This window comes from Lepidochelys olivacea, assembly GCF_965140295.1.
Source record: "Lepidochelys olivacea isolate rLepOli2 genome assembly, chromosome: 5".
NCBI lineage: Eukaryota > Metazoa > Chordata > Testudines > Cheloniidae > Lepidochelys > Lepidochelys olivacea.
This window is the reverse complement of record NC_140415.1, coordinates 110820520-110841620: the sequence shown is the minus strand read 5'-3', so window position 1 is coordinate 110841620 and position 21101 is coordinate 110820520. Positions and strand designations below refer to the sequence as shown.

Here is a 21101-nt window from a genome sequence, read left to right as displayed (position 1 = left end):
GAATGGCCGTACTGCCCTGAGGAACCAGGTTTGCCCTGTGCCTAAGAACAACACCCTCCGCTCCGCCCTCAATCACTTAGAACCCATTTAGTTGTGGAACTGCTTAGGGGATAAGAAGCTCTTGTAAATGCATTTTCCATAACCACAGAGCTATAGAGAAACTGAGAGATCACCATATTTCTTTACATTTAGAATCCAAGGCTTTGGTTTTCAAAGCTGTCAAAGGCCTGGGCTACACTAGGAAATTAGGCTGGTATAACTACATCACTCAGGGATGTGGAAAAACCACACCCCTGAGCAGCACAGTAAATCCGACCTAACTGCCGGTGTAGACAGCGCTAGGTTGATGGGAGAATTGTCCCGTCGTCCTAGCCACTGCCTCTCCGGGAGGTGAGTAGCAACACGGATGGGATAAGTCCCTCCCACCAACGTAGGTAGCAACTTCACTGAAGAGCTACAGCTGTGCCACGGCAGCGTTTTAAGTATAGACAAGCCCTCAGGGGGTTGGATACCCAACTTCCATGAATTTTAATAGTAATTTGGGAATCGCTTCTTCGACAGCTTTGAAAATATCAGCCTGTATTGATCGTAAGAGGGTAAGTAGTTCATTTGTGAAATACCTTTTGTACAGTGCCTAGCGCAATGAGTCTCACCTGGTTGTGGCCTATAGGGACTACTGCCACCACACAAATGTTAAATAATAAAATCATGTTAATGGCAGCTGCTAAAAGCTGACCGTTTGGATCTTTTTAAAATTAGTAACTCAATATTTATTTATGGAGAAAGATTAGTATAATGGGGCAGTAGCGACACCATTACCAAGGTTGTCAGATTTGTCAATTTTATGCTTCGAGCCTAATTCTTCTCCCACTTGCACAGTGTAAATCAAGTCTAACTCCACTGAAGTTAGTGGAGTTACACCAGTGTAAAACATTATAAAGAGATTCAGATCCTGGCTTCAAATCAGAATTTCTCTTCTCCAGCTAAATTCTAAGCCTCTGAATATGGGCAGGGGGGTCACCGTGGAAAAATTTGAGAGGCCCTTAACTATAAAGATCTTAGATGGAGCAGCTATGATTAAATGAAGCTGGAGCTGCAGTGATTAAATATGTTGTAACCGCACAGCGATTTTTCATATCTTTTAAAATAAAAATGCTACACACACTGTTACTAAGAGAAAAGTGATCATCTCTAATGAATTATACATTCTTATTGGGTCCACAATCAAGAGCATTGCATAACAAAGTGAATATTTTATCAAAAGTCAAACAATATGTTTTAAAAATTATAAGAAGCATTTAAAACCTGTGCCCTAGCATCCTAATTACTTAAATTGAAGAGATTAATACTTTTTAGGGGGGGATGGGTAGAGGTTCAAATTAACATTTCTTTTATGAATGATAAAATAGCGTATCCTCCTCTCTTTATGAGAGATTTCTTTTCATTTGTAAATTATTTGTATTTGGATTCTAGCAGGGCGCTGATCATAAATATCTGCCAGAAGGCTCCCACCCAACTGAAAGAGCATGGGGCAAATATATCTTCTCTCTGCCCTGCACACCCTCCCAAATATATATATTCTTAACTTCATGCAGACTGGATATTCTACATGTACTGTGTGACAGCATTTTGTGATGGAGACTATTGGTCTGTGGAAGTAATCTGTACGTTTGGGCATGTACACCCTCTACCCCAAAACTAGTATCTATGCATGTTACTCAAATACACCTGGGATAATTTGTAAAGGGGAAGATGGGCGGATTTCACATGATGCTGCTTCCAGTTGATTAGAACTGCTTTACAATGCATTGGCCTACTCCAGCAATAGAAATCGACAGCACTCAATCTCTGAGAGGGCATGGCCATTTTGTGTTTTCAAGTAACTCCCTTGGTGAACTAGAACTTTTCCAGAACTCACTACTTTAATTCACATGGATGTACATTGCCCAACTTGTGGTTGTTGTTGTGATGTATATTCCAACTTTCTTGCCTCTGCCAAAGCTTTATTTAATCAAGGAACACATTCTTTTGACTCTGTGCATCTTTATATAATTTGTTCCAACATGTTTTACCTCGTTATACCACAATCTTACAGGGTCAAGTATTCAGAATGTTGTAAAGAGATTAATTGTTGTGGAGATTTAAGGTTGATGGGATCTTAAGACTAGAGAAGATTTATTTCGGAGAGAGAGCGATGGGAGAAAATCCAGATCCTAAAGAAGTGCTGATAATTAGTGATCTACTAGGTGATCTACTAGGTGTTCCCTCTGTAGTAGTACTGAACCAATGCTCCGGCAGATTGGTAGTGGGGGACGGTGCTGCTGAAGGTGCTGTCTTTAGGATGAGATATAAAACAGAGGATCTGAATACTTTTGGTCAGTAAAGATCCCATAAACCTTTTAGCAAGAGCGTGAGTGCTTAACTCCAATGTCCTGGCCAGATTTCAACTGTAGTTATTACATTCCACGTACTTAAATTCCGTTTGCAGTTTCAGTTGGACCATGGTATTCTTCACTCTCTCTGCTGTGAAGTGCTGTTGTGCACAGTTAGACAGCTGCTCTGTTCCATCCCAGTCCTGGTGGCATTTCTGTGATGTTCCTCCTACATGTATGGAGACAAATTCTGCTCTTTGTAATGCTGCAGTGCAAAATGATAACCCATTTGCTGTCAAATGAAGTCAAGATTCACACTGGAGCAAAATTTGGACTGTAATCTGTAATATTGATTAGTAAAAGTTTGTAAAGCTCTTTGGGGTCCACTTGGATGAAAGTTGCAAGACGGTTATTAACATGAGGGTTGGAGTGAACTATTTGAGAAGAAACTGATAGCTTGTACTGGTAACAAGAATAAATACAAAACAGAAGCTATGCATACCTCTTATTTTCTACAGTTAGGTACCTACTTGAAAGTGTCCTTCACGTTTATACTTTGATGTAGGGGAAAATCCTTTCTTTTTCTATTAGCTGTCATAAGCAAAAAACCTGATATGCATCCCATATCTTTAGGTGAAAGCAAACAAATTCAGTTCTAAGAAGTAGGGGAAAAGATCTATCTCTTTTGTGGTTTTTTTAGTACAGTAGATGTAGCAGTTAAGCCAAAAGCTAAAGATTTCCATTATTGACTGAAAACTCTGTAGTGCTGTGTCGTGTTGGTTTCTGATGCAGCAGTAGACATAAAGAACCCCTCATTCTCACAACCATAGCATGTATCATACATTTTGGTGGGGGAAGAGAGAGGGGGTAGGGAAGGTATGTGGGATTTGGGATGGAAAAATCTTTAAAGTCATGGCTTTTTGTAAGTTGGGAATGTTGAATTTGGCATCAGCTGCTTATATATGATCACAACAAGCTGGTGTATATACCTCTCTCTGATGAGTGCAAAAACAAAGCAGACCTTGGGTCGATATGGCATGTAAAGAATGCCCAGCAGGAAAATAAGTATGTGGATAAATATTTCCATGAAAATCTAGACATAAGGCTAGAGCCGTGCCCATCAAAATCAGTGGGAGCTTTGCCGCTGGCCTGAAAAGGAGCATGATCTGGTGCATTTTGGCTTTTCCTATGTATATAGACATGCGCTTATGCACCTCTGTGTTGTGGTCACTTTTTTCCCAGAAAGAGATGGGATATGAACTTCCCCTAGTGTAACAGCTTGAAATTTCATTTGGAAGTAAGGAGATGCTCCTGAGAAACTCACCCAAACAAAAACAACAAACTCAAATCATGGAAATTATGTAAGGCTTTCTTTATCAGAAACAAATGTTGATATTCTGTCTGCACCCTAATTGAAGCCATCCTGTGCAATTATAGTATGACTGAGTGCATTTCAGTCTGCTTTTCAGTTGTTACAGCCATATTTTCAACATATTTCCCCAAGATCAGCTAAAAAACCTACAGGTATCTAAGACACGCTCATGGAGGGAAGATAAGTGCACAGTAAACCTTGATTTACTTCCTGAGCTAAGGAATCAAATGTGTATATCTCCATGCAATATATTTTTTAATCACTGCATTCCAGACGCTTGGTCAGTCTGTACTAAGAAATGTGTATTTAAGGTGCAGATGCAACCTTGCTAAACTAAATAATCTTGCCAAGTTGTTTTTCCTTATAATTTCAAGTGCTTCTCAGAAATTATCACAACAGTGCTCGAAAATATTCCCTGAGTGCTTCCCAGAATCTGCACTTTTTTTCTAAAAAGGAGTTTTCATTTTTTTTTATTTTAACCTTTTTATTAATCTCAACTCCTGTGTAATCATTTCTCAGTGTGCATACAGTCATGTGCATGCAACCACCCTCTCTTAGCTGTGCCAAGAAGTAAATTAGAGACCTAAAAATAGGCCTACAAAAGTGTGTGTGTATGTGTGTGTTTCTATATAAAATTAGCAAAGGGTAATGGAGATCATAGGAGTCTTTTCAGTTTTTCACAAGAGTTTAAAGCAACTTGATTTTAAAACAGAAGTTCTAGGTTGAAAAAGGCATATATGTTGCATAGAGGCCACCCTCGCTTTTTAAATAGGCAACTTTTAAGTTGAGAGGCTTTCAGGCTGAATCAAAAACTTACAAGTTATGAAGTTCAAAGAACCCCAGGAAACCAAATCTCCCCCTTGCCAGCCCTCCCCAATTAAACTCATAAAAATTAGAGTGAACTTTGTGTTTGTCTTCTAATCTAACCTATTTGTATCCTCTGAGATAATCCTCCTAAACCCACCACTTGTTCTGATGTGACCTAGAAGTTAGGACAAGATGCATCCTGACACATCTTGTCCTAACCTACAGGTCAGTAAAAATCAGGAGACAAGTTCAGGATGATTAACCGTGACACTGCTTCACAGAGCCTATACAGTGTGTGTACATGTGTATCTGTGTCTACACTAATAATATAGCTCGAGAGAAAACTGAGTGTGTGTTTAGACCTGGAGAGAGGAAGATTTAAGGTTATAGGTCTTGTGCCCTTCGAAGTTAATTTTATATGATTTCGAGGCTTGAAGAATTCTCTCTTTCTGAAATCAGAAGAGAGCCACCAATACATGAAATCAGGCTCCATGGCCAGGGAAGCAAGAACGCCCATTGTATTGCTGTGCAGGGTAAGCATGCTTGCCGACTGGCTTGCTTAGAGGTAAAAGCACACACTGGTATCTTTACACCGACTGACTGACTTGTACATATTGTCACAGGAGGCTTGGCGTCATTGGTACTGAGCTGAAAAAAAGTAATATAAATTGGAGCCTTTTGTCATGAAAAATTTAAATGTGGATATGATTTAATGGCTTTGGGGAGAAAATTTAGTATGAGAGATTGTAAGAAACAAGAAATCGATTACATGTAAGAAAGGACTTGAACCTCTAATCAAGTATTAAGGTGTACAAAGAGATCCCTAGCTAGTTATAGCTTAATTCAAAGGGATAATGGTTAGATTTTTTTTCTAATTTTCAAGTTTTATCAAAAAATGACATTCCTATTTGCTCTTTATCTAGTTCTGAATTTTAATACATACTTACAGTGATTTATAGAAACCATCACTATGTAAATATTGAACTATGCGTTATGCAGTGTACATAGGTGCTATATTTTCTATGAAATATAGTGACCCCAAACTACTTTTCTGTATTGTTAGAAAAATTGTATTTCTAGCTAAAAAATAACAATAGACAACTTGTGAATATAAACTGCTGTTTCTTAAATTTAAAAAAAATCTACCTGTTATTTATTAATCCAGCCTACAGTGTCTTCAAGTCAATAGCATGCATGTTTAATATTCTTTACTACATATGAATGTGTCCTTCAATAAAGCAATATAACGTTCACAACATGGACAACAAAATAAAGATTTGCTCAAAATCGGACAAAAGCAAAACAGTTTGCAGGGTTGTTATAGTCGTGTTGGTCCCAGGTTATGAGAGAGACAAGGTAGGTGAGGTAATATCTTTTATTGGACCAACTTTACTGGACCTTGTCTCTTTCACCAACAGAAGTTGGTACAGTAAAAGATATTATCTCACCATCCTTTTCTCTCTAAAAGTAAAACTGGAGAAGTGTGCATGATTAACTACAACCAGCTTCCCCACACATGCTACCTTTATCACCGTTAGGGAAAACTGTGTAAATCCTAGTCCTTGTACAGCTTGTAGGACTGGCCCTAAAGATGTTAATGATTGGGGGACATGGGTGGTTTCGGGAATTAGTAATTGAATCTTTAGCTCTGCTGAGCTGTCACTCAATACGGCTGGTAGGAGTAGCCTAAGGTCGCTTTAAGCCAACTGTCTGATTGCACTGGGCTGTTGTCTTTGTGCCAGCTGAGGATAACCCCATGCCAATCAAATCCCCAACTGCTTGTTTAAGAGCTCATTGGTACTGTAGCCGAGCCTGAGGATTTGGCCCCCCAATGTTTCATTGTCTTCCTCACAACTCTAGAAAATCCTATAGTAGATACTGTAAGAGTATACATAAGTGTAACATTTTGGCATTGAGAGAGGAACAATTTAGGCAAAGTGTCAGGAAAACTTCTTTTAGTGAGGATATGTATTAAACTGCAGAATAACCTCCAAAGGGAAGTGGTGGAAGCCCCATCACGTGGGACATTTCAGCCTAGGCTTGACAAAATACTAAATGTGTGCCATAAGAACCAATTCCACAAGTCTCCTGAGTGATCTAATTGGCCTCTTGATGTCTTACTTGTAGGTTTCTATGGGCTTCACAACAGAGAAGCCCACTGTTTTCCAGCAAATGGCACAATCCAAATCTGATTTATTTATTTATGAATCTATCCACATTTATAAAATAGACATCTCCTACTGCACAAGCCTCTGCATGTAAAAAACATACATTGCTATCAGTAGTGCATTACAAACACCCTCAGCTGGCAGCAATCAGACAGTCCCCGACTCAATCCAAGTAAACCCTATAAATTAGGAGAGGAACTCTTAGATCCTGCCTCCAAACAATATGAGGCGAGGCCTTTTCCATCTATTTAAACTCTGACTCAGATAAAAGCTGTTGGGGGCGGGGGGAAGGAGGGGCTCAAAATTTGAACTGTGAGGCCATTTTAGGGTCCAGGTATGAAACTGGTATTTAAAAATGTAGAATCGTTGTGGCAAGGAAGGGCAGGCTTGGTGGAGGTGGTGGTGGAATTGAATGGAGAAATAGGGAACCTTTTGAAAAATATGCAGGGAAAATAGTCAAAAGATAACCAGTTTGGAATTTGGAAGGAAGAAAAGTGTAGTCCCAGTTCCAAGGATTTCCTGCCCTTTTGGATCAATTGTATTGAATCACACTGAGTTCCTGCATTCCCTTCCAGCAGGACAGGTGGAATTCTAAGGCTGTAGGAGTTAGAGAAGCCCTTACTATGTTAGGAAAAGTATTCAAAGCTTTGGCTGCTTACTGAACCAAATCAACAAATTATAGCCTTATCCTGCAAGCAGCTCTTCACAAGGATCTGCCTGGATCCCCACTGATGAGGGCTCCACGTGAGTGCAGTGATCTGCCTACATGGATCAACTTGCAGGATTAAGGTCAATTTAAGGTTTTCCCCATCGTTATGGTTCTGTCATGGGTTAATTACATTCTTGTTAGATTGGATTGTGTGATATCACTCATACCTGGTACCATGAACCATGTTCGCGGCTCTATAGCCACATCTTAGATATTGCAACATAAGTGACATTAACTCATTTCATTAGCTTTGCATCGTATGATTTGAGCTAAATCTGAACTAAAATAAGCAAAACCAGTCCTAGCCAGAGTTTTAAGTGTATGTTTCATCATTTGAGAAAATTGTGATTTACAGTGCTATAAAATTAATGTGAAAAAACCTAGAATCATTACTGCAATGTGGAAAATAATTTTCATATTTTCATATAAATACACTGTTTTTTCTACTCAAACCACTTCTGATGATTTTTGCTGCATAGGGTAATCCTAAATGTTTAGTCAGGGCTCTAAATCTGGGATCCAAGATTTAAAAAAAAACAAAAATACAGCACTGAGGAGTTCCATGCAGAGGTATCTGGCAGTTCTGTGCAGTAGACACTGGGGCACCTCTGCTTGATGGTCGTGGGACGGGGTTTGTTGGTAGCTACAGAGGTGGTGATATGTCCAGCATTAGCCCAATGGGAGAGATGTTGATAAAATCTATTCATTATGTAAGTATTTTATTACATTTTTATCAATACATGCTGGAATGGATTGCCTGACATTACAGTGCAGAATTTTTAAGTTCTACCTTCAGGCAAATCTCATACTTACTAGCAAAAATGAAAGTGTGAAATGCTTTTTAATGTATATTTAACAACAGAGAGTCTACTGATTACTGATGTGTACTCTCTCTGGACTTTTCCCTTGCTATCAGAAGGTGATGTTAAGAGACAACACTTTTATACATTTATGTTCTCCACATCCATCAAATGTTTACTTTTTAAATATTTGTAACTGTCATTTGTAACAAGACTGTAAAAAAGTTATATTTTAAGTGTAAATCAAACCCAGGTTGGAAGTTTGCACTCAATTGCCAGTAACAGTTTGGTAAGACTCAAAAGCAATGTTTCCCTTCCTCCCCCCAGTTTCAGCCTTTTGATGTGCGTTGGCAGTAAATGCAATTTTATATATTGCTCTTGTGGAAAAATGTAGGTTAATATTTTTATGCTATTTTTTAATTGTATTGGTTCAAACTCTTTGAGATGCATTTTACAAGATTGCTCCTAATTGAATTCAGTCTTATGTCTCCTTACATTTAAGAGGTAATTCTATCAAATGCATTTATTTCATTCTTTCCTATAGTGTCACCATTTTGTAAGGATTAAGGTACAGTTTTCTGTATTTACAGTGGGCTGCACAGCAAGAATTCATGTCTTAAACTAATGTCTGCGAAGCAGTTGCATAATACATAGATCATGTTGTTATAATGGCAGTATTGAGGGCATTTTAGATCACAGAGCCCCAGTCGTCTACATTTTGTTTGCTTTGACATTATTAAACTCAATCTGTTTCTCTAACTGTGACTCTAATTACTACATTTGCATGGCAGAAAAGTTTGCTTTGTGGATCAACTTCTATTAACACTGTTTGCATGTTGTTTTCTGAGCTTAGTGTTTCATGTACGGGCAGCAGAGCACCTTCTATCGAATTCAATAATTATGCAGAATCAATAAGTTTTTTTTCTTTGTGTTTGTCTTTGTTGTTTCTTTGATATGGCCTCTAGGATGCTGCAGGCAAGGTGCTGGACCGCTGGGCCATCATGTCCAGGGAAGAAGAGATTATTACCCTTCAGCAGTTTCTAAGATTTGGAGAAACCAAATCCATCGTGGAGCTGATGGCAATTCAAGAAAAAGAAGGGCAGGCTGTGGCTGTGCCATCTTCAAAGACAGATTCAGATATAAGGACTTTTATTGAAAGCAATAATCGCACTAGGAGCCCGAGTCTCCTTGCTCACCTGGAGAACAGCAACCCTTCCAGCATTCATCACTTTGAAAACATCCCTAACAGCCTTGCGTTTCTGCTTCCATTCCAGTACATAAATCCCGTCTCTGCTCCATTGCTGGGGCTGCCTCCAAATGGCCTCCTGCTGGAACAGCCTGCTCTGAGGCTGCGTGAGCCAAGCCTTTCTACCCAAAATGAATATAATGAAAGCAGTGAATCTGAAGTTTCTCCCACTCCTTTCAAGAATGAGCAGACATCCAGCAGGAATGCTTTGACCAGCATCACAAATGTAGAACCCAAAACTGAGCCAGCCTGTGTGTCTCCTGTTCAAACATCGACACCCATTAATGATTTGTCCAAAACTGAGCACACGAAAAGCTCATTTAGGATTCACAGAATGAGAAGAATGGGATCGGCGTCAAGAAAAGGGAGAGTGTTCTGCAATGCGTGCGGTAAAACTTTCTATGACAAAGGTACTCTCAAAATTCACTACAATGCAGTTCATCTTAAAATCAAACACCGGTGCACGATTGAAGGCTGCAACATGGTCTTCAGCTCTCTTAGAAGTCGCAATCGTCACAGTGCTAACCCTAACCCCCGCCTTCACATGCCTATGCTAAGGAACAACCGAGACAAAGATCTAATCCGTGCTACATCAGGAGCTGCCACCCCCGTCATAGCAAGTACAAAATCCGGTCTTACCTTAACGAGCCCTGGTCGGCCTCCAATGGGTTTTACTACTCCCCCACTAGACCCTGTACTACAGAACCCTCTTTCTAGCCAGCTGGTGTTTCCAGCTTTAAAGACTGTCCAGCCTGTTCCTCCTTTTTACAGAAGTTTACTTACTCCTGGAGAGATGGTGAGCCCTCCAACCTCATTACCCACCAGTCCCATCATACCAACAGGTGGTTCAGTGGAGCAGCATCCTCCTCTTCCTTCAGAGTCATCGGTACCTGTGTTGGTGATGCCTACCCATGAGCCTAATGCTGACCTTGCCCCTAAAAAGAAACCAAGGAAGTCAAGCATGCCAGTTAAAATAGAAAAGGAAGTTATTGATACGGCTGACGAGTTTGACGATGAAGATGATGAAGCTAATGACAACAGCACAATGGCTAATGATATTGGTCATGACAATCACTGCCATTCGCAGGAGGAAATGAGCCCAGGATTGTCTGTGAAAGACTTTTCTAAAAACGGTAGAAGCAGATGCATTTCCAGGACAGAGTTAAGAAGGGCAGACAGCATGACCTCAGAAGACCAAGAGCATGAGAGAGACTATGAAAACGAGTCAGAATCCTCAGAGCCAAAATTGTGTGAGGAATCCATGGAAGGTGATGAACACATTCATGAATCCAGTGAAAAGTCTATGATGAACAGTGAGATGCCAGATGAAAATCACAGTGAATCTTCTCACCGGGATGTAATTAAGGTGAAGGAAGAGTTTACAGACCCTGCGTACGATGTGTTTTACATGAGCCAATATGGACTGTATAATGGCGGCAGTGCCAGTGTGGCTGCCCTTCATGGAAGTTTCACGTCAGCATTCAACTACAACAGCCCTCAGAAGTTCTCTCCAGAAGGTGACCTGTGTTCCAGCCCAGATCCCAAGATCTGCTACGTCTGCAAGAAGAGTTTCAAAAGTTCCTACAGCGTGAAGCTTCACTACAGGAATGTTCATTTAAAAGAGATGCACGTCTGCACAGTGGCTGGCTGTAACGCTGCCTTCCCATCACGGAGAAGCAGAGACAGGTCAGTAAATAGTAATTAATTTCTACATTATTGTGTCAAATTACATAAGAAACCCCAATTTTAGGTAGATGAAGAAATAGAGAGACACACACAGTAATGGCAAGTGACAGTCGTGCCCCCTTGGCATTGAAGGGGTGTTAATCACTTTAGGTTTTCATTGTTTTACATTCAATGTACATTTATGTATACTATGTCATTGTCTTATGTGATTGGCTAGATAATGTCATTCTTTCTGTCTGTGTGTGTTGTGTATACACTTTTGTATATAAGCTGCAGCTTTTACACATTCAGCTTTTTCTCCCTACATCTTTCCGATCAAGGAAAGCTTCTATTAAATATATAATAATTATATACAACAGAAATATCTCACACATACACATTGATACATAGAAACAGGACGGATGGAGGGAAAAAACTGTAGAAATAGGATACAAGAACAACCCCCATCTCTGTAGGCTTAAGTACAAATGAATAGGAATCATTAATAGATATTCATTCTGCCCTGTAAACAATTATAAGAAACAAAATTAAATGTTAACATTAGGGAAACGGTTCTCTCTTTCCATGGGGGAACCTGTATCTTTTTTTCCTAATATAACCATTCAGTCCAGCTTTATTTTCTTCTCTGACTGTGAGCAACTCCGATTCATTCTGATGGGGTAATGTACATGCAGAAAGGGGACACTAGACCCCTACATATTTTTAAGGGTATGTTCTGCTGGGTCTTCAGATGACATCACATTGTAGTTATGTTGCATCAGTACTGAAACAGTTGGGCTTAAACAGAAGCAGCTGGTCCTAAACCTCTTTGGCCTTTTTTAAAATATTTTTTTTAATTCCTAAAGAAAATGTAATATAAATGGAATTTTTCAAGGTGGTCTGTGGTAGGATAACACAGTTATTCCATACTTGTGAAAACAAGCTCTCAGACATGATGATGAATATATTGTTACACAATGAAATATCCCCTATAGGTTCACAGCATTGGGTTTGTGTTGTGATGGTGAGAGTGATTCATCACTTGAGTTTGTTTGTTTGTTTGTTATTTTCATTACAGAGTAAAAATTCAGCAGAGAGAGAGAGAGGAAGGAAATTGAACTCAACTAAACATTTCACGCACATTTTCTGTGTCTTGTTCCATTGAAATTTCTGGGGTTTGCATGTGGATACAGGGTATAATATAAAATAAAAGCAATTTAGTGTGAAGAAGGTTAGGAAGCCAAATCTCACTTTTTTTGGAGAGTCTAGTTCCAGCATATCAGTTTTGAGATCCACTAAATAGAAAAATGTGAACATAAATTAGAAAAAACTGTAAATAGAGTAGAATAAACTCAAAAATTTGTTTCATCAGTGAGATTAGATCAATTAAAATCAAACACCTAAAACTAAATTAAGTTCACTGTCTTGCCAGTCGATCCAGCCTTGTGGAGAACTGCTAGCTTCAGTGGAGCTGGACCTAAGAGCCTATCAGGTTCAGGGCTTCAGTAAGTGAAATCCTGTGCTCACTTATACCATACATTGTGTCCTTAAAGTTGATGGAATTGCAGAGGATTTGTTAGTGCAGAATTTGGCTCAGTCTGTGTGTTTTCTCAAATGAGTTATAAAATGTCAGTCATGTGCTAAGTAAACCCCGTTTTGTATTCAGTGTGCAAAAAGAGAAGTGGCTAGTTTAGGATTTGGAATGTTATTTGGAATGTTAAATTTCATCAGGAAACAGTTAACTTGATAGATTAGGCTAATAATAAAGAAGTTAGTTCAGTGGACATATATTAGGAGAAAAAGACCATCATGATGACATGTGTAAAGTATTTATGAGAACTGAACATTTAAAGACAGGGCACAGTTTGAAAGTATTTCATGAACTATATAACATACTTTGATTTAGCTTATTGAGAGCAAGCCATGAAAGTGAAATATATGATTCATAAACTTAAAATGCTGACTGCTTTCTTAAAGATAAAATTATTATTTACATATGAGTTTGGGTTGTACTCAGCATGGGAACATCTTTCCAGTTTCACCTCACAAATAGTATTCAGAATACGTTTCAGTTATGTGAGTCTTCTTGATAACTTGGGACAACAGAAATCCACAAGTTCTGAGGATTTAAGGTTGTGATAGTGTACTTGAGAAGGTTTAAAGGCTAGGTACAATTTGGATGAGCCTTCAAATCTGATGCTTTTTGAGACTCACCAAAACTTTCAGGTCTGCAGAATTTGTCTGGAAAAAACTTACAGAAACCAGGAACTCTCACAAGATTTCTGATAATTCTTGCATACATTTGGTCAGGAAGTATCATAAGAAACCATCTTTATTGTTCACTGTATTTCAGCAATTCCATGTCTGGTCTTGGCCAGGACTAGGAAGTCTAGAATTGCCCAGAAATGAAAGCGTGTGCAAAAGGAGGGGTATGAGAATGAATCAAACATTCTTTTTATTTAATCGTCAAAAAAATTGTTTTATTCAAGTTTGGGTTGAAGGGAGAGTCTTATTTTATCCAAGCCATGTAGTCTACCCAATGAAGGATTTTTTGCTGATTTTTAAAGAATCTTTTTTATTTAAAGGGAAAAAAAGCCTAGATCATTAAGTTCCTAGCCTTTTGGGTTTCAGACAGAGCCTCAAAGATGTAAACTAATCTATGGTGTCTTATTGGCTTTGCTGCCAAATAATGAAAGCAATAACATTGAGAAGTGAGAACTTCTTCCAGTCACCTTAATGGACTATTAACTTTAAAACCTAATTATAACCATTTCACTTTTAATTGCTGTACCAGAAATAAGAAATATCCAACTAATGTACATAGCAAGTAAGCCTGGACATACGTGTCATGTTCTGATGTGACATTTATTTGGGCAGGTGTATGTAACAATAAGTCTTCACATTTTGATTGCGTAGATAGTCATATATTCCACTGAATATTTCTGACTATCCAGATGAATCCAAAAGTTCTTTGCAGTCCTTGCAAATTAAAATTAAAGAGGTATTTCTAATACCACCTTCTAAAAACTTTTGGATTCTTCCCATCATGTGGCTTGCAGGATTTAGTGGGGTTTCCTTATTTAAATTTTTTCTACAATTGTTTTTAAAAAATAAAACAAGCCGTGAAGATGGTTGAGTTTAATAAGGTGATAAATAGTTTTGATTGATCTTTTTCCCCCTTACAATGGCATCTGGTACAATGTATAACCTTGTGCAACCCAACTCTAGTTAATCTAAACTTGGTTATGTTCCCCAGGCTTAGTGTGTGCTCAGAAAACTCCCCTGATGCTCCAGTTGGTGACCCAGAGTGTGGCCCTTTTAAAACTGACTTTCAAAGTATGGAGGTCCACAGTGCAACCTTAGTTACCTAAGGCAGCTGGTCAGCTTCCCCTACCATTCAAATACCCTTTTATCTGAAAGTTTTGGATATCTCCTGAGATGTATTTATATGCAGGGATGTCCTATATTAAAATTACTGAGTCTGACACAGTATGGCTATCTAAAATCAGATGAAGGTGAACAGAAGACTGAGAGAGAGAGACTGACATGGAATATACCTATTTTGGATACTTTTCCCCATGCATGCATCCCCTAATTTTTCAAGATATTGCAGACAGAAAAAGGGACAGAAGTGGGGTTTTTACCCAAGAAAGCTTATGCCCAAATAAATCTATTAGTCTTTAAGGTGCCACCGAACTCCTTGTTGTTTTTGTAGAAACCCTACAATTATTGTCAGAAGTCTCCACAGGGTTCTGTTATCCCTCTAAAATTCATAAGAAGTTGCTTTTTATTATTTAAGCCCCACAGTGTCTGGATTCTTTTTTGAACTGCTTTTCTGTTCATCACCTTTCCCACCCATTACCAGAAGTGCTTATGAAATCTACAAACTTTGCTATCTCTATCTTTAACTTTGATCTCCTTCCTAAAGAGAGCAGTGCACTCATTCTTTCTAGCTTGCTTTTGTTCATTCTTTCTTTTCAGTCCCATTGTTCTTGGAATCATTTACTGTTTCTGCTCTCACCTTCCCTCCTTCTTGCAGCAGCTCAGGCATTTTTGACTCTTCAGTTCTTCTGCTATTGGAGCCTCACAGGGTATGCCTTCTGGCAGGAAAGCAACAAAGAGTGGAAGAGAAGAGAAATCATGCCAAAGGCGGTGGTGTCAGACAGGAGCGAGGGTTGAGGTTTGCCTGGGGACAGGAAAACGTCTCATTCGAGGAAAGTGGTCAAGGAGATGGAGAAAAGGGAGGAGGATACGCTGGACAGCTGCCTGAAAGCTGGGCTTGAATGTGCGTCCGGGTACAGTTTGTGCATCTGGGTGGGAGAAAGGGAGAAGTTTTAGTTGAGACTGTTGTTTCTGGAAAGGGAATCATAGCCAGCAGAGGAGGAGGGGGGCTGGTCTGTGATGAAGGAAAGGTTTGTGATGGGTAGGGTGACCAGATGTCCTGATTTTATAGGGACAGTCCCAATATTTGGGGATTTTTCTTATCTAGGCACCTGTTACCCGCATCCCTTGTCCCAATTTTTCACACTTGCTATCTGGTCACCCTAGTGATGGGAGTCTTCACAGAGTAAGTCCCTCCTGGCCCTGCTCTTCCACCCCAGCCTCCCTCTCGGTCTTGCTTAAACAGGTACTGTCCCTGCCTCACAAAGTAAGCCAGAATGGATGGGCTGCTCCTCAGAGCCAGTACTCTGGGGCCAGCGACTCAGTAAGCTCTTTTGTGCCATAGATCAGGTCGAGGTGAGGGCAGGCAGGCAGGCAGATAGAAAGAGGTTATTTTCCAGCTCAGTGGAGATAGGGAAGTTCCCAAATGTCTTGGGTGGCAGAGGGAGTCTTTCCAGTAATCAGCTTGAGAGGAAATGAGATGGTAGGCAGATGGGGTGGGAGAGAGTGAAGAGAAAAGATATTGTAGTTGAGTTAACTCAGCTCCCATCCCTAACCTAGTATTGTAGAGTTAAAGAAGGCTTGGGTTCAGATTCAATACCTGTGAAATCAGAGGTGCCATTTCTGACCAGGTCTTGATGGTAAACTAATGTAAGTATTTCAGTGAAAAGAAACACCTGTCCTACTCCTTATCAGCCCTATTGCATTTTAATAAGTTAAAATCTATTTTATATTGGCACCATCAATTTAAAAATCTCTGTTACTTAGGACTAGGTTGGAATGCTGGGTTAATAAGGACATGTTGCCCCATTTTCCATGCCTTAATTATATGGAAAATAAATGTATTTCCTGCATACCTGTTTAGTTACAAAGACAAAACTTTCCCTTTTTGCCTTTCTTTGACTAACATAAGAATATTAATTGTTCAGGTTTGTCTTTAAATTTTCTCAGAAAGTGAGCATTTGTGTGTGTTCTGCAAGGTGGGAAAGGTAATTCAGCCTATGAACAAATTTTAAAACAAAATAATATTTGCTTAGGGTTACTTATAAATAAATATGAGGCAACTATTGGTGCCAAGTGTGATCCTGACATTTGATTGCTAGTTAAATCAGTCCAGATTTAAACATGTAAACTCCTTGATTTGTATGGAGTAAGACATCTGTATTTAGTTTATTAAAACCTGCTGACATCTCTAGAACTAAATTTGTGCTCATATAGGCCTCTGGGTAGCTGTATTGAAAAAGCAGAGATTTTTGTTCATCTGCTTACCTGACTTCCAGCCCTGTACAGGTGTGCTTGAATAAATTAACATCAGATACCTCTGATGAGCCACTGCATACATTATCAACAGAGGTGAAGATGTGAAAAACATGCTACCTGCCTCCTGTTATCACCTCCTCAACACAAAAGCATCCATTTTTTTCATCATCCCGCTATGTTTGGAAACTTATACAAAAAACTTTTTAGAGACTGCTTTTCAAGAAATGCACGCGATTTTAGGAGCAGATAGCTCCAAGAAGGTACTCAGCACTAGTTTATGGTGACTATTAATATATTTCCCCTAATATCATTAGCCATCAGATACAGCTTGTTTCCCTTCACTAATAACAAGAAGAGAACATTTTAAGACATCTGTTTGATTAACTGTATGTCACCAGACAATCAAAACAGGTTTTTGCTATGTTATTTTTCAAATCTGAACATGTTTACACATTTGCTGTTGGTATAGGAATTTAAAAAGAATATGTGGATATGCTCAACAATGCTATGAACCAGTAGGTTTCCTTGGGAACTCACTAAAATGTGCTTGTTTGCTTACATTCAAACACGTCTTTCTTTCCCAAGAGAGCCTGGCTTGTAAAGAAATGGATTCTGTGACCCTTATGTTGAGTAGTAACTTCTTCTATAGGTAGTTCAGTGGGACTATATGCAGAGTATGATATAATCAGTCCGAGTAAGGAAGACAGAAAGAAGGACAGAATGAATTAACTTTTATATGAGTGATCTACCAGCTACTGTGTAGCAGCTCATTTTTATTGTAGAGGATGAAGTGAAAGAAGAGTGGGGAATAAAAGAATACAAGCCCAATCTTATTTACATGAGAAGCCCTAATGTAACACCAGGCTGCTTACTTGAGTAAGGGTTGCAGGATCAGGTGTGTTGTGGAGGAAGTTCTTTCTCTTTTTCACTCTGTAAGGAATTGTACTGACATGTATTACCATCATTTTATTATTGTTGTATTAGTTTGAAAATGAAGGTAAAGCTTACATCTTCTAAACTTGCCCCGCACAACACAGGATTTTATATTGTTGTGTCAACCTGAAAAAGTAAATCCAGGACTTTTCAGTGACCTGCAAAGTCAAGCTAAGTATTCACTGACCCACAAGCATTAAGAGAGGTGGTAAACATAATTAAGTCAGTAAAAGCACTGACTGAACCATGGCACATATGGAGGAATATTTTCCCTTGATGCAGGGCCGGATTTAGGGGCAGGCGATCCAGGCGACTGCCTGAGGTGCCGGGCTTGTGGGGTGCTGGGCTTGGGGTGCTGTTTTTGTTGTTAGCCATAAAAGGGAAATTTATTGTCTTGTGTGACTGGGAGAAATCATGTATGCATTCGTGCATCGAAGTCATGAAATGGGCTACAAATGCAATAAAAGATAAGGTATTCAAATGTTTAACAAATGGAGGGGGCGACAAAGACATTCCTCACTTGGAGCACCATTTGGTCTAGGGCTGGCCCTGTCCTGCTCTGCTCTATATGTTTAGCTCTCATAATTTTCTATGAAAATTACATGTATGACTGTGTCAACGGAAGAATATGCAGCGTAAGTGCAAGTTTCCAAAAAAGTCTCTTAATCCTTAATCCTGACCTACAGGTTTTTCAATCCTGAGCTTCTCTTCAATAAAGATTGCCTACTGTGTCAAGTTATGTGGAGTGTTTGTAACATGGGTCCCCAATGTCCATTGGGAACTAGCCTGGAGACCATCAAATGTATGTTCACATACAGTAGCAACAATTAAAAAGTCAACCTTTACACAATAGTGACCACACCAGGGTCTATGTAATGCCAGGTAATGTTGTGGTATCACAGATACCATTGTGTGGTCACGGTGACAGTGTGTATGTTGACATTTTAGTTATGATCACTGTGTATTAGTTGCCATAAGTTCCGAACCCAGTATGTCCTCTAATGAAATCCTAGAGCTCTAACTTGTGCCTCCTAGTTCCCGGCATCATCTTTTACATGAGCACTTTGCCTTGTGCTAAGAAAGTTTTTTTTTTTAATTAAGAGCTCATTTCATATTTAAGCTTGCCCTAAAAAGCATTCCTTAAAGATACTGCCTAAGAAATAATTTAACATTTTTGCCATAAGGCACCTACAAGCTTCATATAAATGGACATGGAAGAGAAATGAAAGAGTTTTGTGTTTGCCAAAAATGTACGCTATGAATAAAAAAGGACTTTGGTGTATATGTATGTAAATATAAAGCATTTGGGATGGAGCGGGAGAGAGATAAGAGGTGGAACTGGGTTGAGGAAATTATTTTTTTTTTAATGTCATTTTGTTTTCATCCTCTTTGGGTTTTTTTTTTTTTTAAATTCCATCCCCATGCCAAACTGTATGACCTAAAACACAAATTGTAAATTTATTATAAAAAGCTGGTACTTTTAAAGCATTAGTGATCTTGACTAAGTACTTTACAAACTTTATTACTTACTTTAGTAACTAAAGAAAAAATGTTGCCCACTTTCAATTCAGTACATTTCTCTCTCTCTCACCTTTCCTTTGCTATGCCAAAATAAAAAACAATTAAACTTTGTTTACAGCTGAAAATATAAATGGAAGACAGTTAATTTTGCGGCCCATAAATATTAACTATCGCCTTTGTGTCTGACACAGAACATGTAAAAACAAAAAACTATGCATCTTTAGTTGTATTGATAGATAACTATCTAAAAATACAATGGAGAGGGAGAGAAATCAGGTCTATCGTGAGAAGGTAAGATGGGCCTTTGGTCTAAGAAGGAGATGCATGTAGCTGATGCAGGTGCTGCCATCGAGGACAGTAGATCCTCAATAGTAAGTCTCTCAGGTCTGATAGCCAGATATGGGAGCAGCACTAATTCTGCAGCCTTTTTAGTCTGTTCTGTCACAGAGGGGGCACTGCTGGGTCAGTCAGCTCACTAGTAATTGTGTTTTACAGACTTCTAAAGCAATTGGCTCAGTCAGTCCCAATTCAATAAAAGTGGAAAGCGAGAGCGAGAGCACTTTTGTTCTATTTTTTACTTGAAATTATTTCATTCAGCAGTCTGTCTTTTTTATTACCAGGCCTTGACATTAGCACTCCAAGCTATATTAGCATCCATTTCAGCAGTTCAGTAATGGTATTAAAAAAACACTTAACTTCAACGGTGAATGGTTGTATGACAGTACCATAAAAATCCACATTAAAAAAAAACTTATGTATTTGTCCCTGCAAATTATTTTTCACTTGTTTAACCACTTCAAAACTACGCTCTCTTGACTGGCATTTGCAAGGGCTCTTGCCACAAGGAAAGCTTGCAGTGGAGCTGGGAGGCCACTCCACCGACAAAGACATAAAGGGAAAAATCAAGACATTTTTTAAAAAAGGCAATAGGAACAAACAAACAAAAAAGCCTACCAGACAGGTAGATAACCTTCCATTTGTCAACAGTGGTAGGACTGGCAAACTCAAAACATCTAAGGTTTAAAAAAAAACCCTCTTTGGCACTTGGAACATTTCTGGGATTTCATTTTGAACCCACCACTCTTCAAACTTGGGACAGGAGCCTAACTACCTTGGCACTGCAGCACACTCATAAACGACTGCATTAGGTTCTAAATTTTGATTAAACATTCTGTAATTAATCAATGGCAGACATGAAGCAGTTGGCAAGGTCCAGAGCTGCAAAATGTTTAAGACATAAAACATTACAAAGTAATTAGAATGTGCTCCTTCAAGAGAAGGATTGCCTTCAATAAAGAGGTAAATGATAGCATCATGTTTATTGTGGACGTAGGCAGCCAGTGCAATATGATAAACTGCAGGAGATACACATATCAGTAATCATCCACATTATTAGTGTCATTAATCATAATTCTAAAAATATGACAGCAGCAGCCAACTTTTTGACCAATTTTGCCTCTGCCTGTTGGCCGTTATAACTTCACTAATAGACTGCAGAGCTCCTGTGCGTGGCAGTTTGCATTGGGAATGGAAGGTTAATTATATTTGAGCTGCTGATTCCTTCTCTCTTCGGAGAAGACTGAGCACTTTGACAATCCCAGGAGCTCACTGCTGTTAAACCAGTAAAAGTACTTTATTGAAATTTTCTTTGTTGGTCAGGAATGAGTAGATGTTTCAAATGAGATATAAGCGCCAGGCTGGGATGGCTGCTAATGTGTCTTGCTCCAAAATAATCCTTGGACAGCAAACTGAACTCATACTTCCCTTAGATCTCTTTGCATGGTCTCCTGTGGCTCGGTAAAAAGTTGAAAATTTAATAACCACTGACAATGGTATGTATGGAACAATCTCAGAGGATTGGCATTGCT

General features: G+C 39.0%; 1 protein-coding gene across 7 annotated transcripts in view; it reads left to right on the top strand.

Moving 5' to 3' along the window:
- BNC2 (basonuclin zinc finger protein 2) overlaps nucleotides 1–21101 on the top strand; it is a 391851-nt gene that overhangs the window by 359354 nt on the left and 11396 nt on the right. For all 7 annotated transcript variants that reach the window (XM_084629725.1, XM_084629724.1, XM_084629728.1 and 4 more), the window contains one exon: nucleotides 9194–11160. In XM_084629725.1, the coding sequence (XP_084485851.1) occupies nucleotides 9194–11160 (1967 nt within the window). The remainder of the gene's footprint in view (nucleotides 1–9193; nucleotides 11161–21101) is intronic.